At 38.6% G+C, this 18,598-nt stretch overlaps 1 protein-coding gene across 3 annotated transcripts in view; it reads left to right on the forward strand.

The window, feature by feature from the left end:
• The first annotated feature begins 1,922 nt into the window (after positions 1 to 1,922).
• Positions 1,923 to 18,598, forward strand: part of LOC124385583 (inactive rhomboid protein 2-like) — a 32,482-nt gene continuing 15,806 nt past the window's right edge. Inside the window, exons 1-5 of one of the 3 annotated variants that reach the window (XM_046848745.1) lie at positions 1,923 to 2,274; positions 10,505 to 10,572; positions 15,629 to 15,673; positions 15,786 to 15,866; positions 16,962 to 17,132. In XM_046848745.1, the coding sequence (XP_046704701.1) occupies positions 16,995 to 17,132 (138 nt within the window). In that variant the 5' untranslated portion in view covers positions 1,923 to 2,274; positions 10,505 to 10,572; positions 15,629 to 15,673; positions 15,786 to 15,866; positions 16,962 to 16,994. Of the gene's footprint in view, positions 2,275 to 10,504; positions 10,573 to 15,628; positions 15,674 to 15,758; positions 15,867 to 16,961; positions 17,133 to 18,598 lie in introns of those variants that run through there. The other 2 variants (XM_046848737.1, XM_046848753.1) reach the window with 2 other exon arrangements.

Here is an 18,598-nt window from a genome sequence, read left to right on the forward strand (position 1 = left end):
CAGAATCTAGCTTAAAGCTCTGCTATTTGTCTTCTCCAGCATGCACAGTGTGTACATTAGTCGTTCTGACCACCTAATGGTAACGAGATGTTATAGCGTGGCTAACTACTCCCGCTGACATTAATGTAACAGGTCAAACTCATGTACAGTAGTCGCAGAGTAAAACGTCAAATTAATTTATTGCAGTGCATAAACCATTATTTTGTGTTTTTGCCTTAGTTTGGTATCTACACTTATTACGTAGCCTGGTGTTCTGAAAGCAGGTGTTCTAAAAGCAGTTCTGCTTACCGCAGGATCTACACTCACTTCTCTCTCAACTCTGACTGACTATTTTGACAAATACACACTGACATGCTACATGCTCGCACAGAGCCCAAAAGGGGAGTTGGTTAAAGATGTGATTGGGTCAACCCAATGTCAATTAAGAAAAGAACTGTGCTGCTGATTAAGCATCTCATGGGCCGGGCTGCCTAGAAAAATAAAACCCTACGTCGACTTTTTTTGCACAAATACATTAAACTGCCGCAAAGACCCCAGTGTGAACAACTAATTAAGCAGAAAAATAATAGGCCGATAATAGTTTTATGGGCCGATCAGACAAGAACAGTATGAGATCTATCGGCCCAAGTACGTCAGCCCAGCGGGAAATGTCCTGTGCCAGATGATCAGTCCACCCCTGCCTAGAGGTGTGCATGGGATCATTGCACTGTTGGGAGACAAATTATTGTCCCAATAAGTGCAAACCAGACGGGACCACCAACAGTGTCACCATCAAAGCACCCCCACACCATCGCACCTCTTTCTTCAAGCTTCAAAGTGGGAACCGCACATTCAGAACCATCAGTTCATTCTCTTTATGCCTAAAAAAGACAGATAGGTTAGAACCAAACATCTTAAATTTGCACTCTACATAAAAAGGACAGTTTTCCACTGATCCAATGTCCATTCCTTGTGTTTTATGGCCCAAGTAAGTCTCTTCTGCTGGTTTTTGAATTAATGGTTTCTTTACCGCAATTTAACCATGAAGGTCTGACTCATACAGACTCTGTTAAGACCTTCAAAGCAACACATTTATTCATGACATCTTTTCTTTACTCAGCTATATATTCTTCTTTTTTAGCGGTTCGCATTCTTAAGTAGAGCATTACCGCTATCTACCGTAATAATGGATCAGAGACTTATATCCCTATTCCCCAAACCAAAAAAACGTCATGGTGCATACATCCGGCAATTAAAACCGTATTAAAACTTTTACAAGAATATTTTGTCTTCATGCTCTATGTTGAGTATGGTTTCATTAATAATAAACATACATTTGCATGAAGCATTCATATTTGTTCATGCCCATGTTGATTAGAGTCAGTGGTCCCCAACCCCAGGGCCGCGGACAGGCACCAGTCCGTGGGTCAATTTGTACCGGGCTGCACAGAAAGAATACATAACTTACATTATTTCCACTCTTGATGCAGGTCATGATGCCTTGGTCGCATGTCTTACCTCCATCCGCTACGTTCCTAAAGGGGCTGCTCCGGCCGCAAACACATAATACATTACCGCTAAATTGAAACCTCCAAGCTATCAAAATGAACAAAAAAACAACACAGTGGATTCAAGTTTATTGCTTTATTTAGAAAATACCAGTTTTTATGCTGGTCGTATCATTTTATTTTGTTGCATTTTTCCGCCACACCTTAAAGGCCGGTCCATGAAAATATTGTCCGACGTTAAACCGGTCCGTGGCGCAAAAAATTTTGGAGCCCACTGGATTAGAGTATTCAAATACTTGAAAAGTATTAACTTTAGGTATTTAGGACAGAAAAAATGTGCGATTAAGTTATTTATATATATTTATAAGTATAAGTATTTGTGATTTCAGAAAAAGATTGTGTTTAACTTTGATAGTTCAACATTGCTTGAAAAGTGGCGCCTTTATGACATGTATGGCCTTCCATATTGATGGTCGCTCCCTTTCTGGGTATATTACAACCGAAAACGGCTTCGGAGGGAAATCCACACGCCTCCTCCCGGTGTATCGCGCGCACTCCGTGGCTTTTTAAACAGGGACAGATCTTTTCTCAGATTTCTGACGACATGTTCAGTCTTTTCTTGTCCGTTTTCTTTTTAAGTTCTACCTAAGGGAAGTGTGTTTGTGGTAGTGTGGACGACGTGTCCCAGGTTTAACGTTGCAAAGCAACAGTTCTATCCTCAGCTTTCTGGACTAAACTCCACACCTGGAGGCTTTTTTTTTTTATCGGATTTGGACAAGTCCAGAAGGTGAGAAAGTGTATGCTTTTTAATAGTAGATCGGGTTTCTGTGGTAAAATTGTGTTTGTTTGGACAAAAGTGGGGAAGGAAATAAAATAACACGGATCTATTGGCTTAAATGTTCACGTTAACATTATTAGCTCCCGGCGAATGTGTTTGTAAATAACGATAATTCTTAGTATTTTTTCCCACCCAATGCAAATAATAATCTTGTTTAAATTCTTCAGAATTTTGTTTTGTAGGGGGAAAAAAGACCAGGAATGTGAGGTTTTATGTAAAAGTGCGGTGCCTCGACACGCTTTTGTGTTACAAAGAGCTCGTTTCTCGAGAAAGCAACTGTCACGAGTCACCTGAGTCGACTCGTTTGATCTGAGCCGGCTTTCAAGCGAACCGATTCTTTCGAGTCAGTTCGGGAGCTGGAAATATAGTTTCAGTTTTTGTGTCTCTTATCTACAATTTCAATTTTTTGACGTGCATCATTACTGCAGTTTGTGCACAACTTGGGGAATACATAATAATGAGAATTCACTATAAATTGAATTGAAGATATATTTTATGTATACTTCATAATGAGTGCTTTTGTATACTTTCAGTTTAAATAGATATATAGATATTAGATTATAGCAACATGTATGTAGAGGACTATGGGATATATAAATGTACAATATAAGATGTGTAGATTGAATGTACAGGACAACATTTCAAATTGTCTTCAAGTTGGACAACATATTGAAAGGGGGAAAACAAAAGAAAAACTTTGATTAAACCTGACCTGTTACACTTATTTGCAAATCATATTATTTTGAATGCGTCCCCTTCTGTCCTTCCTTCTGTCCGTCCTTCCTGATTTTCCTGATTTTGAATATCTATAAAAATATATATATATATATACGCCCCTTTATTCTGGAAAGATTAGATATTTTCCTGTTTTGCAGGAGAAGAGCGGTTGTACAACATGTCTATGCATTCTAAGATAAAATCTGTTTTTGTTTGTTTTTGTTTTGTTTTTTTTACTGAAGTGCTGTTATAAGTAGACCATGAGGGCTGGCTGAAACTGAATGTAAACCACAGTTACACCATATAACACTGTGCCACCTGCAGAACCTGGTATGTGGGATGTGCTGTAAATGTGTTCCTTTTAGCAGCTCAGTTGTTAAATGGCTCAGTTGTTCTTTGTCTTTTGATTAAAAACACACAAAGACATGAAATATGATCCTGAACCTGTTAGGTTCTGGTCTCATTTGTGTGGGTTTCTGCTGGGTTCACTGGTTTCCTCCCACCAAGCCAGATCCATGTCGATCTGTGGATTCTCACGAATCAATGTGTCGCTTCTGGAAGGATCCGATCGATACATCATATACTTTTTTTGGGGGGGATTACATTTTTTAAAAGTGTAACACTACAGCAAAAAGGTTAACTTAGTCACATGATCCATTCAACCCATCCCAAACTAGATGGAGAACGATGCTTTACTGGCATGTTGTGCCTGCTGTCCAGTTGGTTAATGTTGTTTTGTGCTAATTAGAGGAAACCAGAGAACCCCGAGCTGGGAATTGCTGTAATGGAAGATAAACTCAGTATATTTAGGAACGACAGTAATAGTCTTGCTTCAGGAATGTGCTGAAAAACACTGAAACCTAAAACATAGAGACGTGGTAAACAAACTGGCAACTCGCGTACAGCTTATTCTCTACTCGTTTTTGTCTTGCATCTCTGCATCTAAGCCTCATGTTCCTAAAACGAAGGGTTAAATAACGGCCTGCTTTTTGTAAGTGTGCTTACTGTAAGTCTGCTGCATCTCAGGCGTGTCTGGACTCGTACACTCTCGGCAAAAACGCACGCCGTCGTTAAGAGAAATGCAGTAACCAGAGAAGTCCCCCCTCCCTTGAAGACAAAGAGATGTGTGTAGAGATGATGGGATCTGACTCATGTGTCATAGCATGTCCAGTAAAACAGTCGATTACACGGAGGGCCGCACAATGACTCAATATATGTTATTTCCGTTAAAAAAATAAATAAAACCAACGCATTAAGACGTAACAAAGTTACGACTTCTGCTCTGAGAACACAATCAAAGTGGAGGGAAATCGAAAGCATTTTGCCGTACCGGATGTCACCCTGGTATCAGATGACGGTATGACCTTTGACATATATTCTGACCTCATTGTGTCTCATAGACTTGCATTTGACAAGTCACGGGGCATTGATCGGGTCAGAGATATGGCAGTAGCTATATATAGCTCCTTTTGGCAGATTGTATACATTTTACTACAGAACCAAAAAAAAAATCCTTTTATCCGATCCTTCTTTGTTCTTCGTAATGTCTTTGCGTAGATTATTAATAATGGGTTGTAAATGACTTTTGTGCTTAGTTTCTAAAACACACCAAAATAACTATTTCTGCATTTTTGCCTCAGAAATGGGAAATGATTCAAGATACAAAAACCATGGATGCATCATGTTTGTTTTGGAACTCAATGCAGTTATTGCAATAAAATTAACCAGTGAATGTCTGTATGTTTATAAAGTAGGGCTGCAACTAATGATTATTTTGATAATCGATTCATCAGATGATTATTTTCATTTGTTTATTTATTTTCGATTAATCAGATAAAAAAAAATAATAATAATAATTTATGTGTCGCTTATTATAACTATATAGAGCCCTAATTCAGGGTATTTATGTATAAAAGTATACTTAAAAAATGCAAAAGCCACGTATAGAGTTTAACTATCTTTTTATTTTGACATTTTATGAAGCTTATAGTTGGCTGCTAGTTGAGTGCACTGGGGATTTCTCCTTAAACAAATTCACTCATGCTGGGTTGTTTCTTTCTGTGTAAAAAAAAAAAAACCCCAACCAAAAAGAGCATATGCAAGCTGAAGCAATTTGTGTCAATCAACGTTTGTATTGTTTGACAACCATGCTTAAAAAAATTTATATAAAATATAATACAACATTGTTGACAATTTTTGTTAAAAAAACAAAAACAAAATGACATTTTGTACAGTTGTGAAGGTTTAAGCATCTAGAATATATAATGAATTTCGTATAATAATTAAATGATATATACATAAATGAAATGCACAAACATTGAAAACAAGCATTTGAATGTACAGTAAAGCCGCAGTAAATAACGCTTAAAAACAGAGAAGTTGACTGTTGTAATTGCCAAATGCTATAAAGAGAAAATGAAATGGAAAAATGCAGCAAGCTACAGTATTATAAAAAAAAAAAAAAAAAAAAATATATATATATATATATAATATGCATTGCTGTACAAATGCATAAGCATTCGACGGAAAAAAAAAGATTAAGACCTGTAGTCAAACCCTGTGTGATTTCAGGTTGAATGTGAAGTTGTAAATCGGGAACTAAAGAAACCTCGGACCCACAAATCATATGATTGTTCTGAGGATTGATTCTTAGCCAATAATTCAGGTTTCATGCTTTACTACATCATGCTTAATTTGCATAATCAAATCGATTTATCATTGGCTTTGGCGTTCGATAGCACGAGTGCAAGTGCGGCTTATTGGCCTAGTGGCAAATTCTTTTTGTTTCCGGCACACAGAGGGTTTTTTTTTCTCTACTAGATCACCATGTTCAACTGAGAAAGCATGGAGCGAGATCAGGAAACTCATCGGAAGTGTTTGAGATTTGTTTAAAAAGCTGAAAAATGATATTCAGCTCTGGATTTTAGATTGAGATGCACAAAAGTGCTTGGTATTAATTTTTAGTTACACTTGTGTCTTGGATCCTGAAAGGGTTAGTCCGGTTAGGTTCAGATCGTCACTATCGGAGTACAGAGACAATAAAATTCAATTAGTATCCAACCAGTAGTGCAAATAATTTAAATGAGTTTTGGGGGCAATAGATAATGCACCATATTTAAATTGAATGCGATTTAGTAGTGCACATGACAATCGGGTGGCGCAAAAAAAGGTTGAGGACCGCTGATTGGAGACCCCCCCACAAGTCTATTTTTTTCTTGGCATGGTTTAAGGGGGTCCCAGATCCCCCCAGCCCCCCCTCAATTTGAGCACTGGACCTATTTAGTATTTAACTGACAAGCAACTCTCACTAGTATATCGCCAAATTAACCTTCCCATCTATTGCAACTGTGCAGCATGTGGAACATAGACAAGTTGTTATTTCTAGCGAAAATGCAATGCTGGAATATAGGCAGTGTGATATTTTCATTCTGGTGTCCTAAATTGCCATATTAATGTTGTATTAATAATGTCTTCACATATACAATACATGGACAAAAGTATCAGGACATCTGACTTTTCCAGCCGTTTGTGGTTCTTCTATTAACTGTTACCACACTGTTGAGGGTGGATAGTTGTACAGGGTGTCCATATACTTTAGAGCTGCTCATATATTGCGCACTAGTTTCTAAGACGTGAACAAATCCATTCATTTTTTCACTGCCTCGCTGCGACTTTCTATAGTGAGCGCTCTAAAGATTGTGGTGTAGACATGAAAACTGTGTGCAATCACACTGGTTTTCCTTTCAACTAGATTTATGTTGTTCAGGCTTTTTTTCTTTTGTTGTACAGTAGAGACATGAATCATTCTCCGCGTGTATGAATGTGGTTTCCTTTTTGACTTCCCTTTGACTCATTTGCAGAGCGACACAGAGTCGATTGTTTTTTTTTTTTTCTTTTTTTTCTTTACCGAAACCTCAATCTCACGAGCGTTTACATGATGTCATGCTGAGTCAGAGTCAGATGGAGTCTCTCAATCACTTAAGGCACAATAGCATTTATCACTGATCGCAGGAGAAATGAAGTGTTGTTGGTACTATTACCATATTTTATGAATCTGGGAAACGATCAAATTGTAAATATTGTATTGTGAATGAGCCACTTATGCATTTCTGGTTAGATGCTAACTGCATTTCATTGGCTCTGTACATGTACCTTGGACGATGACAATAAAATTTAATCTAATCTAATAAAAGGTGAAAGAAGTGATGAGGGGAAAAAAGGTTTGCTCTGAAAATGTAACTGGAACCCACACATTTGTTACATTATTAGTTTCATTTTCTCAGCGATCTGTTGAAACTTGCAGGTTATTTCCTGTTTCTTGTTGTCTCATGGCAGGTCATGCGATCATCCCGGCATGTAAGTGAAAGCGCCCGTTTGCATTTTACCGCTGCACGGAATGCAAATTTTAAGGATTTGGTTATGGAGGTCGTATAAACAATACATTATATCGAATATGTTTTTTTATTATTATTATTTTTTAAGCATACTAATTTCGCAAACAATATGGCCAAAGTGTCTTCATTGGTTCCCCCAATTAAAAATAAATAAATGAATAAAAAATTCTGAACTCTCCGTTTTTCCAATCTGATATTCTGTTATTTGTTATTGGCCAGTGCTCTTTTCTAAACTTTTTTTGTTTTTTGCTTGTAATATGTAGCCTTCACGCTTCTTGTAGCGAAAATCGGAGATTTTATTTTACACAAAATTTATCCTAGCAATGTTTCATCAGCGACTTGACTGATGAGAACTATTTCCATGTAGAATGTAAGCGAATGTGTTTAAAAGCGCTGTCGCTAAAGCATTCTAAAGCAGTTAAACTGGAGCGTGTGTGTGTAGTGTGGCCGTCTTGATGGGTGCAAAGTAGGCAGCAAAATCAGCACAAAAACTCTTTTCTTGAGGTTACTTTCACTTCTTTTCTCTTCAGGGCATGCACCCAACAGTGAAACAGGAATCATTCAATATGATTCCGAATTGAAGAGGAAAAAAAACACGCAAAAACAAAATTTTAGAAAAGTACACAAAGGATTAACACTTTATATCATGACGAACGAAGCGTTGGCTACTTACTAAAAAAACTCAGTTTTTTTCTCCCTCTTGGCCAAACAGGTAGGCTCTTTATAAGCGAGGCTCCGCCCCTCAAATTCAAACGGATTAATAACAATACTGTCGGTTACAATCTCATTAGCTGAAACTTTAGTGTACTTTACAATGATATGCTCCACAACAGCGGTGCCCAATACGTCGATCGTGATTTACTATATTTAAATAAATATTTAATTTCGCATTTTTAATGTAGATCATTTTGACTTTTAAATTTTAAAATGAGCTCGCAAGCTGATAAGTGTGAACATCCCTGATCTACAACATCATCTTATAAATAATGTCATTAGTGTCTTCTTTGAGAAGCTCTAGTCAATGATAATAATGGGCATTTTCAAAGACATGCATCCAAGATAACATTTAAATGACATTTCTTCACACTTTCAATGAATACACTCCTTTCTTTCTATGGATGGAACAAATCTGGATTCCTATTTGCGAGCTGGCCTCTCCTACTAGAAAGCTCCAGAGGGGAAAAAAAATGAAGAGAATAAAAAAAAAACAAAAAAAACATTTTGTCTAATTTTCATTTGCCTTTTCTTATTTACAAAGACACAAAAACTAACAAACACCAGTCACACCGGAACGTGTGTTTTTATGCGCCTGAAAAAGTTGAAGTAGACATTGAATTATGTTCTTACACAAGGCATGTATGGTCCATTAAATTACATGTTGCATATAGTCGCTATGTCACAACATATAGAATATAGAAGGAAGGCTTATATAAAAGACAGAGTGAAAGTGAAAACATTGTATGAGAACATGTGAGAATGTATACCTTAGTTTTGTTTTTGTTTTTTTTTATCTCCTCCCTACATATTATTCCTCTTCAGGAAGTTGTTGCTGGGTCTGAAATACACTATATGAACAGAATTATTGTGACCCCTGAATCCTGACTTTTTTAGCCATATGTTTTTTTCCACCCAACTTTTACAAAAAGAGGAAGGTGCACAATTGTATAGTAATTGTGTAATAATAATTGTATACTTACTGTATGTATGTATCATAAAAATACACCGACCAGGCATTATCATCATCTTCTTTCGGCTTCTTTCATTAGGGGTCGCCACAGCGGAACATCTGCCTCTTTCAAAACAACTACCTGCATGTCTTCCCTCACCACATCCATTAACCTCCACCTTGGCTTTCCTCTTTTCCTCCTTCCTGGTGACTCCATTCTCAGCATTCTCCTACCGATATACCCCATGTCCCGCCTCTGCACATGTTCAAACCATCTCAATCTAGCCTCCCTCGCTTTGTCTCCAAACCGTCCTACATGCACTGTCCCTCTAATAAACTCGATTCTAATCCTGTCCATCTTCGTCTCTCCTAACGAAAACCTCAACATCTTCAGCTCTGCTACCTCCAGCTCCACCTCCTGTCTTTTACTCAATGCCACTGTCTCTAATCCATACAACATTGCAGGTCTCACCACAGTCCTATACACGTACACCGGCCAGGCATAACATTGACATTATAACATTATGACCGGTGATGTGAATAGCACTGATTATTTCTCCATCATGGCACCTGTTAGTGAGTGGAATAAATCAGGCAGCATGTGAACATTTTGTTCTCAAAGTTGATGTGTTAGAAGCAGGAAAAATGGGCAAGCATAAGGATTTGAGCGAGTTTGACAAGGGCCAAATTGTGACTGCTAGATGACTGGGTCAGAGCAACCGCAGCGTTTGTGGGATGTTCCCAGTCTGCAGTGGTCAGTATCTATCCAAAGTGTTCCAAGTGGTGAACCGGCGACAGGGTCATGGGCGGCCCGAGGCTCATTGCTGCACACGGGGAGCGAAGGCGGGTCAGGACTGTTTTGGCAGCAAAAGGGAGGACCAAGACAATATTATGCAGGTGGTCATAATGTTACAGTTTCTGACTTTACTAGCGCCCTTGTGTGGCAAATGGGGAATAAATGTGGAAGCAGTTGTCCAAAAAGCACATACGGATCTTCTGGTCAGTTTTCCACAAACATTTGTGCATATAGTGTATTTTTGTGCTCAGGCAGAAAATGAGCACAATCCAATCTGTGAAGTCTTTTATAACTAAAGCCTACAATTATCAATTATTAATTATACCACTGTTCAGTAAAATAATACTGGTTCAGACTAATCCTCATGCATTATCCCATGATTGTGATTCAGTGCTTATGTCTGTCTTCATTATGGCAGGAGCTTTCAAACAAAGGGTTCGCTGTTTTCTCAATTGTCAGCTAGTTCTGTAAATGAGCACCGTCTCTCGTCAAGTCTCTGCGTGACTCCTTTTTACTAATTCTTTTTTCTTTTCTTTTTTCTGTGATGTGTGTGTGTGATGTGTGTGTGTGTGTGGTTTTTTTCTATTTCTATATCGGCGCGTGTAGATTGGCGAGCTGCAGGAGAGGATGAAGAACTAACAGACGCGACAGCAGCTCCTTCTGTGAGAGGAAAAGTAAGTGTGAAACAAATCTAACAGCTTCGAATGTGTTGCTATGTAAAGAGAGCGCGAGAGAAGTGGTGGACTGCACATTGCTTGTGTGTCTGTGTACTGCTCAATCAGGAAGTTCTGTACGTCTCTTTCAGTTTTTCCTCCTGTGCATGAGTATGGTTACCAAACAAGCACAAATATAGAGCATTTATCCAAATTGCACTATGTACATTTTCGAGTCCAGCATGAACGACCTGAAAATTCCGTTTGATGTTCGGAGCTATTTTTCTCACTTTGTGTAACCATAGTTACTGTTGCGTGCCTTTTGTAAGACAAGAAACGTGAAAAGGTTCCGGCGATTTGCAGTGCAGGACAAAATGACTTCAAATAACCAATTTTAGCGCCAAATCGGTGAACTTGGCGCAAATACGTAGGTACCGATATGTAAAGTAGTTGTGTTTTCAAGGTGGGAACATCAGCTTAAGTACACATACACGTGCTGCTCATTAAACATTTCCTTTTCCATTGTTTATTCAACACTTATCCCAAACTTATGCTATGTTTAATTAATGCTATTTCCAACAGAAAACATTTACAATTTAGACACACTGAGACAGTTCAAATCTGGACTATATACAGTGTGTGTGTGTATATATATGTGTGTGTGTATATATATATGTGTGTGTGTGTATATATATATGTGTGTGTGTGTGTATATATATATATATATATTTTATATCCCTATTTTTTATACTTTTATATTTATATTTTAATTTATTTTATTTTTTATATATTCGATTTCTATTTATATTTTGGACAAGCATTTCACTACGTTATAGTCTGCACAAATGCGTATGTGACCAAATTAAAATGTAATTTGATTTAAAAACCCAACTGTTGGATTTCCTACTTGGAATAATTTGGGATGATGTCCCCAAATCTGCAGTTGTGTTGATTCAGAGTCCAATCATTTTCTCCGTTAAAATCGAGCACCTCAGAAGGATACTGTAGGCTTCTTTTTTTTCTTTTCAATCAGAAACAATATTTGCTCATTGTAGGATTCACAAAATTACTATGCACATCTTTACCTTTAATCCAGCGGTTCTAAAACTTTTTCAGCCATTCTTCTTTAAAAAGCGAGGTGGATTTTCAAGCCTCAACTGTCCTCAATCAGCCCAAACAAATAGTAATGAAATACTTTTTTAAATGTCAAACTTGACGTAAAATGACGTTCTAAATCAATAACATGAGCTGTAGTGTAGTGAGGTCCCCTAACTGATGCTGTTTTAATGTACTTGCATTAGTGACCGAATTGTTTGTTTGGGGTTGCTTTGAGTGTATGAACTTTATAGAGATTCTAATAGATATAATGAAGAACACAAACATATATATTCAAATCATGAAGTTTATTCCCCACTTTGAGAAACACTGATTTAAGCGTACAGTCTGCTATCTCAGTGGTTTCTCTCAAGGTTTCTTCAGTTGTTTCTCAGAGAGTTTTTCGTTGCCATTCTTGCCTCCGGATGCCTTATTCTGGATCTAGCACCTGGGTTGATGTAAACCATGTCTGTTAGAAAATGAGGTGGTATAAAATAACATGGAATTGGACCGAATTGGATGGATTGAACAGGTTTGGATGGGATAGGAAGGAGTTGGATTGAGTAGGATTGTGGGGAGAGGGATTGGGGTCGGATAATGATAGAGTTCCAAAATATGTTCAGATTGGTTTGCTGACAGTCTGGAGATTTGTCATTATCATTATGCATGGCCGTAATTAGAATTCTGTTCCAAAATCTTGCTGATGTTTTCGCCTCCGCACACCGTTTCAATGTTTTTCCCGTTCTTCCTTAGAAACGGGTTCTGCAGAGCATCTCTGCAGGGTTAACAGATTGATGCATTTCGAGCCAGCAGGCGACAGACAGTCTTTTGTCAAGCGCCTGTTGCCTGTGGGAACTCGTGTTGTACTGCTTTGACACTTTTTTTTTTTTTGTTTTGTTCTTTTCAAGTTTGCATTAATTTCCCTAATAAACGTGATCCTGCTGGAGTAGAACAAAAACATGCCACTATCAGTTTCACACTTTCACCAAATTCAATCGAGGAATGTTTATTCAGCATTTTCCACATGTGCCATATGTTCAGGAATGGGGTGGTTCACGATAACACCACCCACAGCATCCGGTGTAACACTGTTAATGAATAATAATGATCCAAATAATGATTAAGCCATATTAACCCATAGCATCTAGATCTCACACAACTGCTCTGCTTTGCATCGCTGCGTGTTATTTCCCTGTGAATAAACACACACATTTGCTTTATTCTCAGCATTTACTTACACTCCACTCTGTAAAGGCAAAATGATGTCTCGAATGTTCTTTTAAAATGTGCATGCCAAAATACTTTATGCGTCCTTGCGGTCAGGCACACTTGCATACTTGCGTTCTAGCATCTCGGTTTTCCTGCATACAAGCACAATTCCCTTTGGATTGTTAGGGGGCCAAGCACTGATTACTATTATTATTATCCAATCATACGCTTTCACACATATTAAGAGTATGATTAAGTGTGCAAGTATGACAAACTGTTATATTATCACCCACACGTTCTATCATGCTCTCTCACAAACCGCTATACCCTCTCGCCCAAATTCATACTCCTGCACACACTAGTATACTCTAGTATTGTATATACATAGTCATGCTCTTTCTCTTGACACTCTCACATACGAACCCTCAAACACACTTTTCCGTGTCTTTTTTATTTTTTGTTTTTAAACAAACGATCACACTCTTTCTCACACGGTCATTCTCTCTCACATGCTATAATGCACAATGTAGTTTCGTACACCCTTATACAATCACACTCCCAGGTGTGTGGACACAATATCATTCTCTAATACTTTCTTACACAATATTATACTCTCTGCCACACTACCATTTTAATGCTGCAGTATTGTAAGCCAAGGTTCTGGAGAAACATTGGCTCATTTTCACTGAGCACTGTGTCAGTTTTATATGGTTGAAATGACTCAAATCTTCTTCGTTTGATTTAACTGTTTTTCACACAGTATTGTAGTGTCTGTCCCCCACACGCTGTCGTGCTCTACTATTGTCTCATACTTTATCAATCCTTCATACTGTCATACACACCATTACACTCTCAATCTTACTCTGACACAATAATCACACTCTCACAATATCATACCCTCTTACCGTCTTGCAAAATATAGCACTCTCGTACTGTCCGACACAATATCACACTCCCTGTCATGCGCACACAATTTTATACTGTTACACACTTTTTCTTTATTACAAATCATAATTTTCTCATACAGTCTCGCACACAGTGCCGTACCCTTTTACTGTCTTATACACCATCCTACTCTCATACTCTTACATAAAGTATTGTACTGTTTTACACACTCTCATACTCTTACGTACAGTATTGTACTGTTTTGCACACCATCATACTCTTACACACAGTATTGTATTGTTTTGCACACCATCATACTCTTACACACAGTATTGTACTGTTTTGCACACCATCATACTCTTACACACAGTATTGTACTGTTTTACACACCATCATACTCTTACACACAGTATTGTACTGTTTTACACACCATCATACTCTTACATACAGTACTGTACTGTCTGACACACATCATACTCTTACAGTATTGTACTGTCTTACACACAGTATTGTACTGTCTTACACACAGTATTGTACTGTTTTACACACTCTCATACTCTTACACACAGTATTGTACTGTCTTACACACCATCATACTCTTACACACAGTATTGTACTGTGCAGCATAACTCTTGCTCACTCTCTCATACACTCTCACCCACTCTGTCTTACACTCTCACGCCCACTCTCTTGTACACTCTCGCTCACTCTCTCTTACACTCTCGCCCATGCTCTCTACACTCTCGCCCATGCTCTCTACACTCTTGCACACTCTCTCGTACACTACGGCCACTCTCCCGACACTCTCACCCACTCTCTCTCACACTCTCGGCCATGCTGTCGACACTCGCCCACTCTCTCGTACACTCTCGCCCACTCTCTCGCACACTACTCCCACTCTCCCGACGCTCTCATACACTCTCGCCCGTGCTCTCGACACTCTGGACACTCACGCCCACGCTGTGGTACACTCTCGCCCGCTCTCTCGTACACTCTGGCCCACCCTCTCGTACACCCTCGCCTGTGCTCTCGTACACTCTTGCCCATGTTCTTGACACTCTTACCCACTCTTTTGCCCACACCCTCATATGCTCTCACTCACACTTTCGTGCTATCTCTCGTATGCTCTCACCCACACTATCGTACTCTTGTACGCTCTCACCCAAGCACTTTTATGCTCTCGCCTAAGCACTCGTACACTCTCGCCCACACACTCGTACACTCTCACCCACGCTCTTGTTCACTTTCGTCTTATGTTGTCATACTCTTATTATGATTGTGCATTTTAATAATGTGAGAGCTATCAAGTTTGAATTGCAACCAAAACGGCTTCATTGAAGGAGAGCTTTATATACACGCTTCTATACATGGAATTTTTCCGACACTCACAAAGCCTCCTGCTGTGCAGCAACATCTATTTATTTTCTACTCTGATGCAACTTCTAACCATGAAAACACAGGGCAGACAGTCTCTCATTACTGGCCATAACCATGCTGCAATAATGAACAATTTGACATTGCGCGCGCTGGTGTCGGGTTACAACAAAGCTGCTGATGTTGATGTGTCTCTGAGGGACAGCGATGAGGGCTTGCTATCGATCGCTGGCTTTTGGTTTGCACAAACGGCGGTGAAACGATGTATGTGTTCTGGAGCCGGGAAGAGCAGGCTCTTACAGTGATGTACCTCTTTATGGATCAGCTTTGAAGGCGCCTTATTGGTAGTGAAGGAAGTGGTTATTGAATCATTGCTTAGGAAATTAGGTTTGGGTAAGTGCTTTTGGCATTTTTGCAATCAGAGTATGCCTGTTAAAGCTTTTTACACAGTGAGCTGTGGAGTTTCTGTAATTGTGTGTGTGTGTGTGTGTGTGTGTGTATATATTACACACAGTCGAAAGGAGGTTACAGGGGCACAGACTCTTCCTCTTTCACACCTGTGAGTACACACAAACACTTTCTTTGGACAAAAGTATTGGGACGCCAAATATTTCAAGCCAAACTGTTGCTACAAACTTGGAGGTAAAAATTTTTCCCTTCACTTGATCTAGCACAATTGTCGCTGAATGAGCACACATCCCTAGGGTTGCTGAGATATCTAAATTACAAACTTGGACAAGTTCACTAATAAGGTAGGTCAATTCACAATGTGTAAAACTCTGAGGAAAATATATCCAAGTTTTATTTCTATAGTTTAGTTCTCTTGAGAGGGTCCCCTGGTGGTCTAGTGGTTAAGATGCAGCGCTCTCACCGCTGCGACCCGGGTTCGATCCCCGGTCAGGGAACCATCCCCAGCCACTCTCAGTGCCGGTCCCAAGCCTGGATAAATGGGGAGGGTTGCGTTAGGAAGGGCATCCAGCGTAAAAACATGTGCCAAATCAAACATGCGGAGGATCCTAGGGTGACCCCTAATGGGAGATGCCGAAAGAAAGTTTTTAGTTCTCTTGAGAAGATATACTGACATGGTTGCTAGAATGTGAGGGGTATAAATAAATAAATAATATAATATATATAAGGATTTGTCACAAAGTAGTTTTACACATACATGTATCCAAAAAAAAAAGAAAAAAAAAAGCTTAACATGCTCAAGTTATGGCAAGGAAAAACTCCCTGAGAATACATGAGGAAAACTTGAGCTTAACCAGACCGAGAAAAGGACTGGAAACTTGAGCTTGTTCATTTTTTTTTTAACATGTATATGTAAAACTACTTTGTGACAAAACCTTCTGCTAAAAGTGCTATACAAATGCATGTTTTTACTGTGACCTGCAGGCTATACCTATTATCCATGTTATTGGCATTAATCCAGTAAAAAACAAAAAAAAACTAAACGAACACACGCAAATATGTGCAGCGTACAAATTTTATTACCTGAAAAATTGACACTGTTAAAGTTTAGAATTTTCAAAACCTAAAAATTGACTTGCTTTCAACTGAAATTTCGTTGTGTGGTCTACTGTTTTTGTTTTTTGGGATCTCCCAGGGATTCTGTTGTGTATCATGTGAAGAACCTTTCATTTCCTCTAATGTTACACACTTCCATTGTGTTGAGCGGTGTACCCTTTTTACTCAAATACCTATCATGCAACGTTTTGTGATCTGTATGACGTTAACAGATGAAAGCACAGCTATGGGCCTTTGTTAAGAGTTTTCTGTTTGACAAATTGGTGCAATGAATATGCCCTTCTCTCTCTCTCTCTTTTTTTTTTTTACCTTTTCTTTTAAAGAAAGAGGAAGAAGAAGAAGTAGTAGTAACCATTATGGCATCTCAGGAAGGGGAGGAGTCAAGCAGCAACAATGGCCAATCAGAAAGTAGGTTGAAGAACAAGAAGCCACCCAGCCTGGTTATTGCAATTCCACCCAGTGAGGATCAAGAGAGAACCGGTACAGAGGCACAGGTATAAATTGACAAAGTTGCAGGTTGAAACAATTGATTGTATTGTTTGATATTTATTTATTTATTTATTTATTTATTTATTTATTTTTATTAAGTGTAAATCAGAAGTCCTTTTAAAAGTGCAAATCGGCATGCAGGAATCAAAAATAATAAATGTGAGGGTTGAAACATCAAAAATGTCAAGCCTTAAGGAACGAAACAGAAGCGCAGGGTATAAATAGTCTTCCTAAATAAGGGCTAATACAAAAGAGTTGAACACGGTGTGATAACAAACCAGAAACAAGATTAGATCCAAAACAAACAAAATCTCATGATGTGAACCAAAAAACCAAACATTGCCAGCAGTGCTTTTTGTGTTTGAGACTACACCATATACTCATGCTGCTCTAATCCCTATGGGATTTCCATACGGTGCATTTAAGATTAGTCAGGGACGCCTTAAAAAAATTTAATGTCCTCAGAACACCTTTACCCATGAAGGTTCCACAGATATGTACAGACGCATGCTGACAGCCAGACGTGAGCACAAGCTGTTAGTCCTGCCTGCCAACATGATGGATGGAAAATGGAAGGATCTGTGAGGGTGGAGATTGTTTTTTCAGCCTGTGGTCAGCCACATAGTGTCATGTGCACACCTCAATTCAGACCCTTACAGTAACAGCTGACTGTTTCATCACACTGTTTTATGTGCGATAGCTCATCTATCTGTTCTTTACTGAAGTATTTCCATTTGGGGAAACTTTTACTTTAACTTCACTCCATTTTAACGTTAAATATCTTACTTTAGACTCGACTACATTTTGCACTCGTTCTTTTTTTATTTACGAGTGGATAAAAACTTAACTTGCCAATCAGGGTAGAGCTCTGTTTTAATCTTGTTTGGATTGCCGCTTGGTGGTATCTATTTTCCACGAAGTAAAACAGGAATAAATGATGGAAAAAATGCCTCTAACTTGCCCCAACACCTGTAGCCTTATTTGTGTGAATTTATTTATTTATTTATTTTAAGTAATTGAAAAGAAGGTTTTGGGCTCATGATAATTTTAATAGATTGGAAAAGAGACATTCGAGTCTTTTCACATTAACTGTGTTGATTTAAGCAAAGAGACTTGTGGAAAAAAAGAATACATTATAGCCATAATAAATCAATGTACTTTGGATACTTAAGCACATAAATACGTTTGTACTTTTACTATAGTGAAAGTTTAAAGGGAGCACGTTTACTTTTGCATGAACATGGTTTGTGTACTTCGTTCACCCCTGGTTAAACTGGGACTTACATTTATGGCATTGGGCAGACACCCTTACCCAGAGCGACTTACAGTTATCTCAGTGGAGGAACTGAGGGTTAACGACCTCACACAAGGCCCCAGCAGTGGCAGCTTGGAGCTGCTAGAATTTGAACTTTCGATCCGAAGTCCAACATCTTGTTCACTGAACTTCCCTTTTTACTTTGCCCTATGTACA

The sequence above is a fragment of the Silurus meridionalis genome, chromosome 1, assembly GCF_014805685.1.
Source record: "Silurus meridionalis isolate SWU-2019-XX chromosome 1, ASM1480568v1, whole genome shotgun sequence".
Taxonomy (NCBI): domain Eukaryota; kingdom Metazoa; phylum Chordata; class Actinopteri; order Siluriformes; family Siluridae; genus Silurus; species Silurus meridionalis.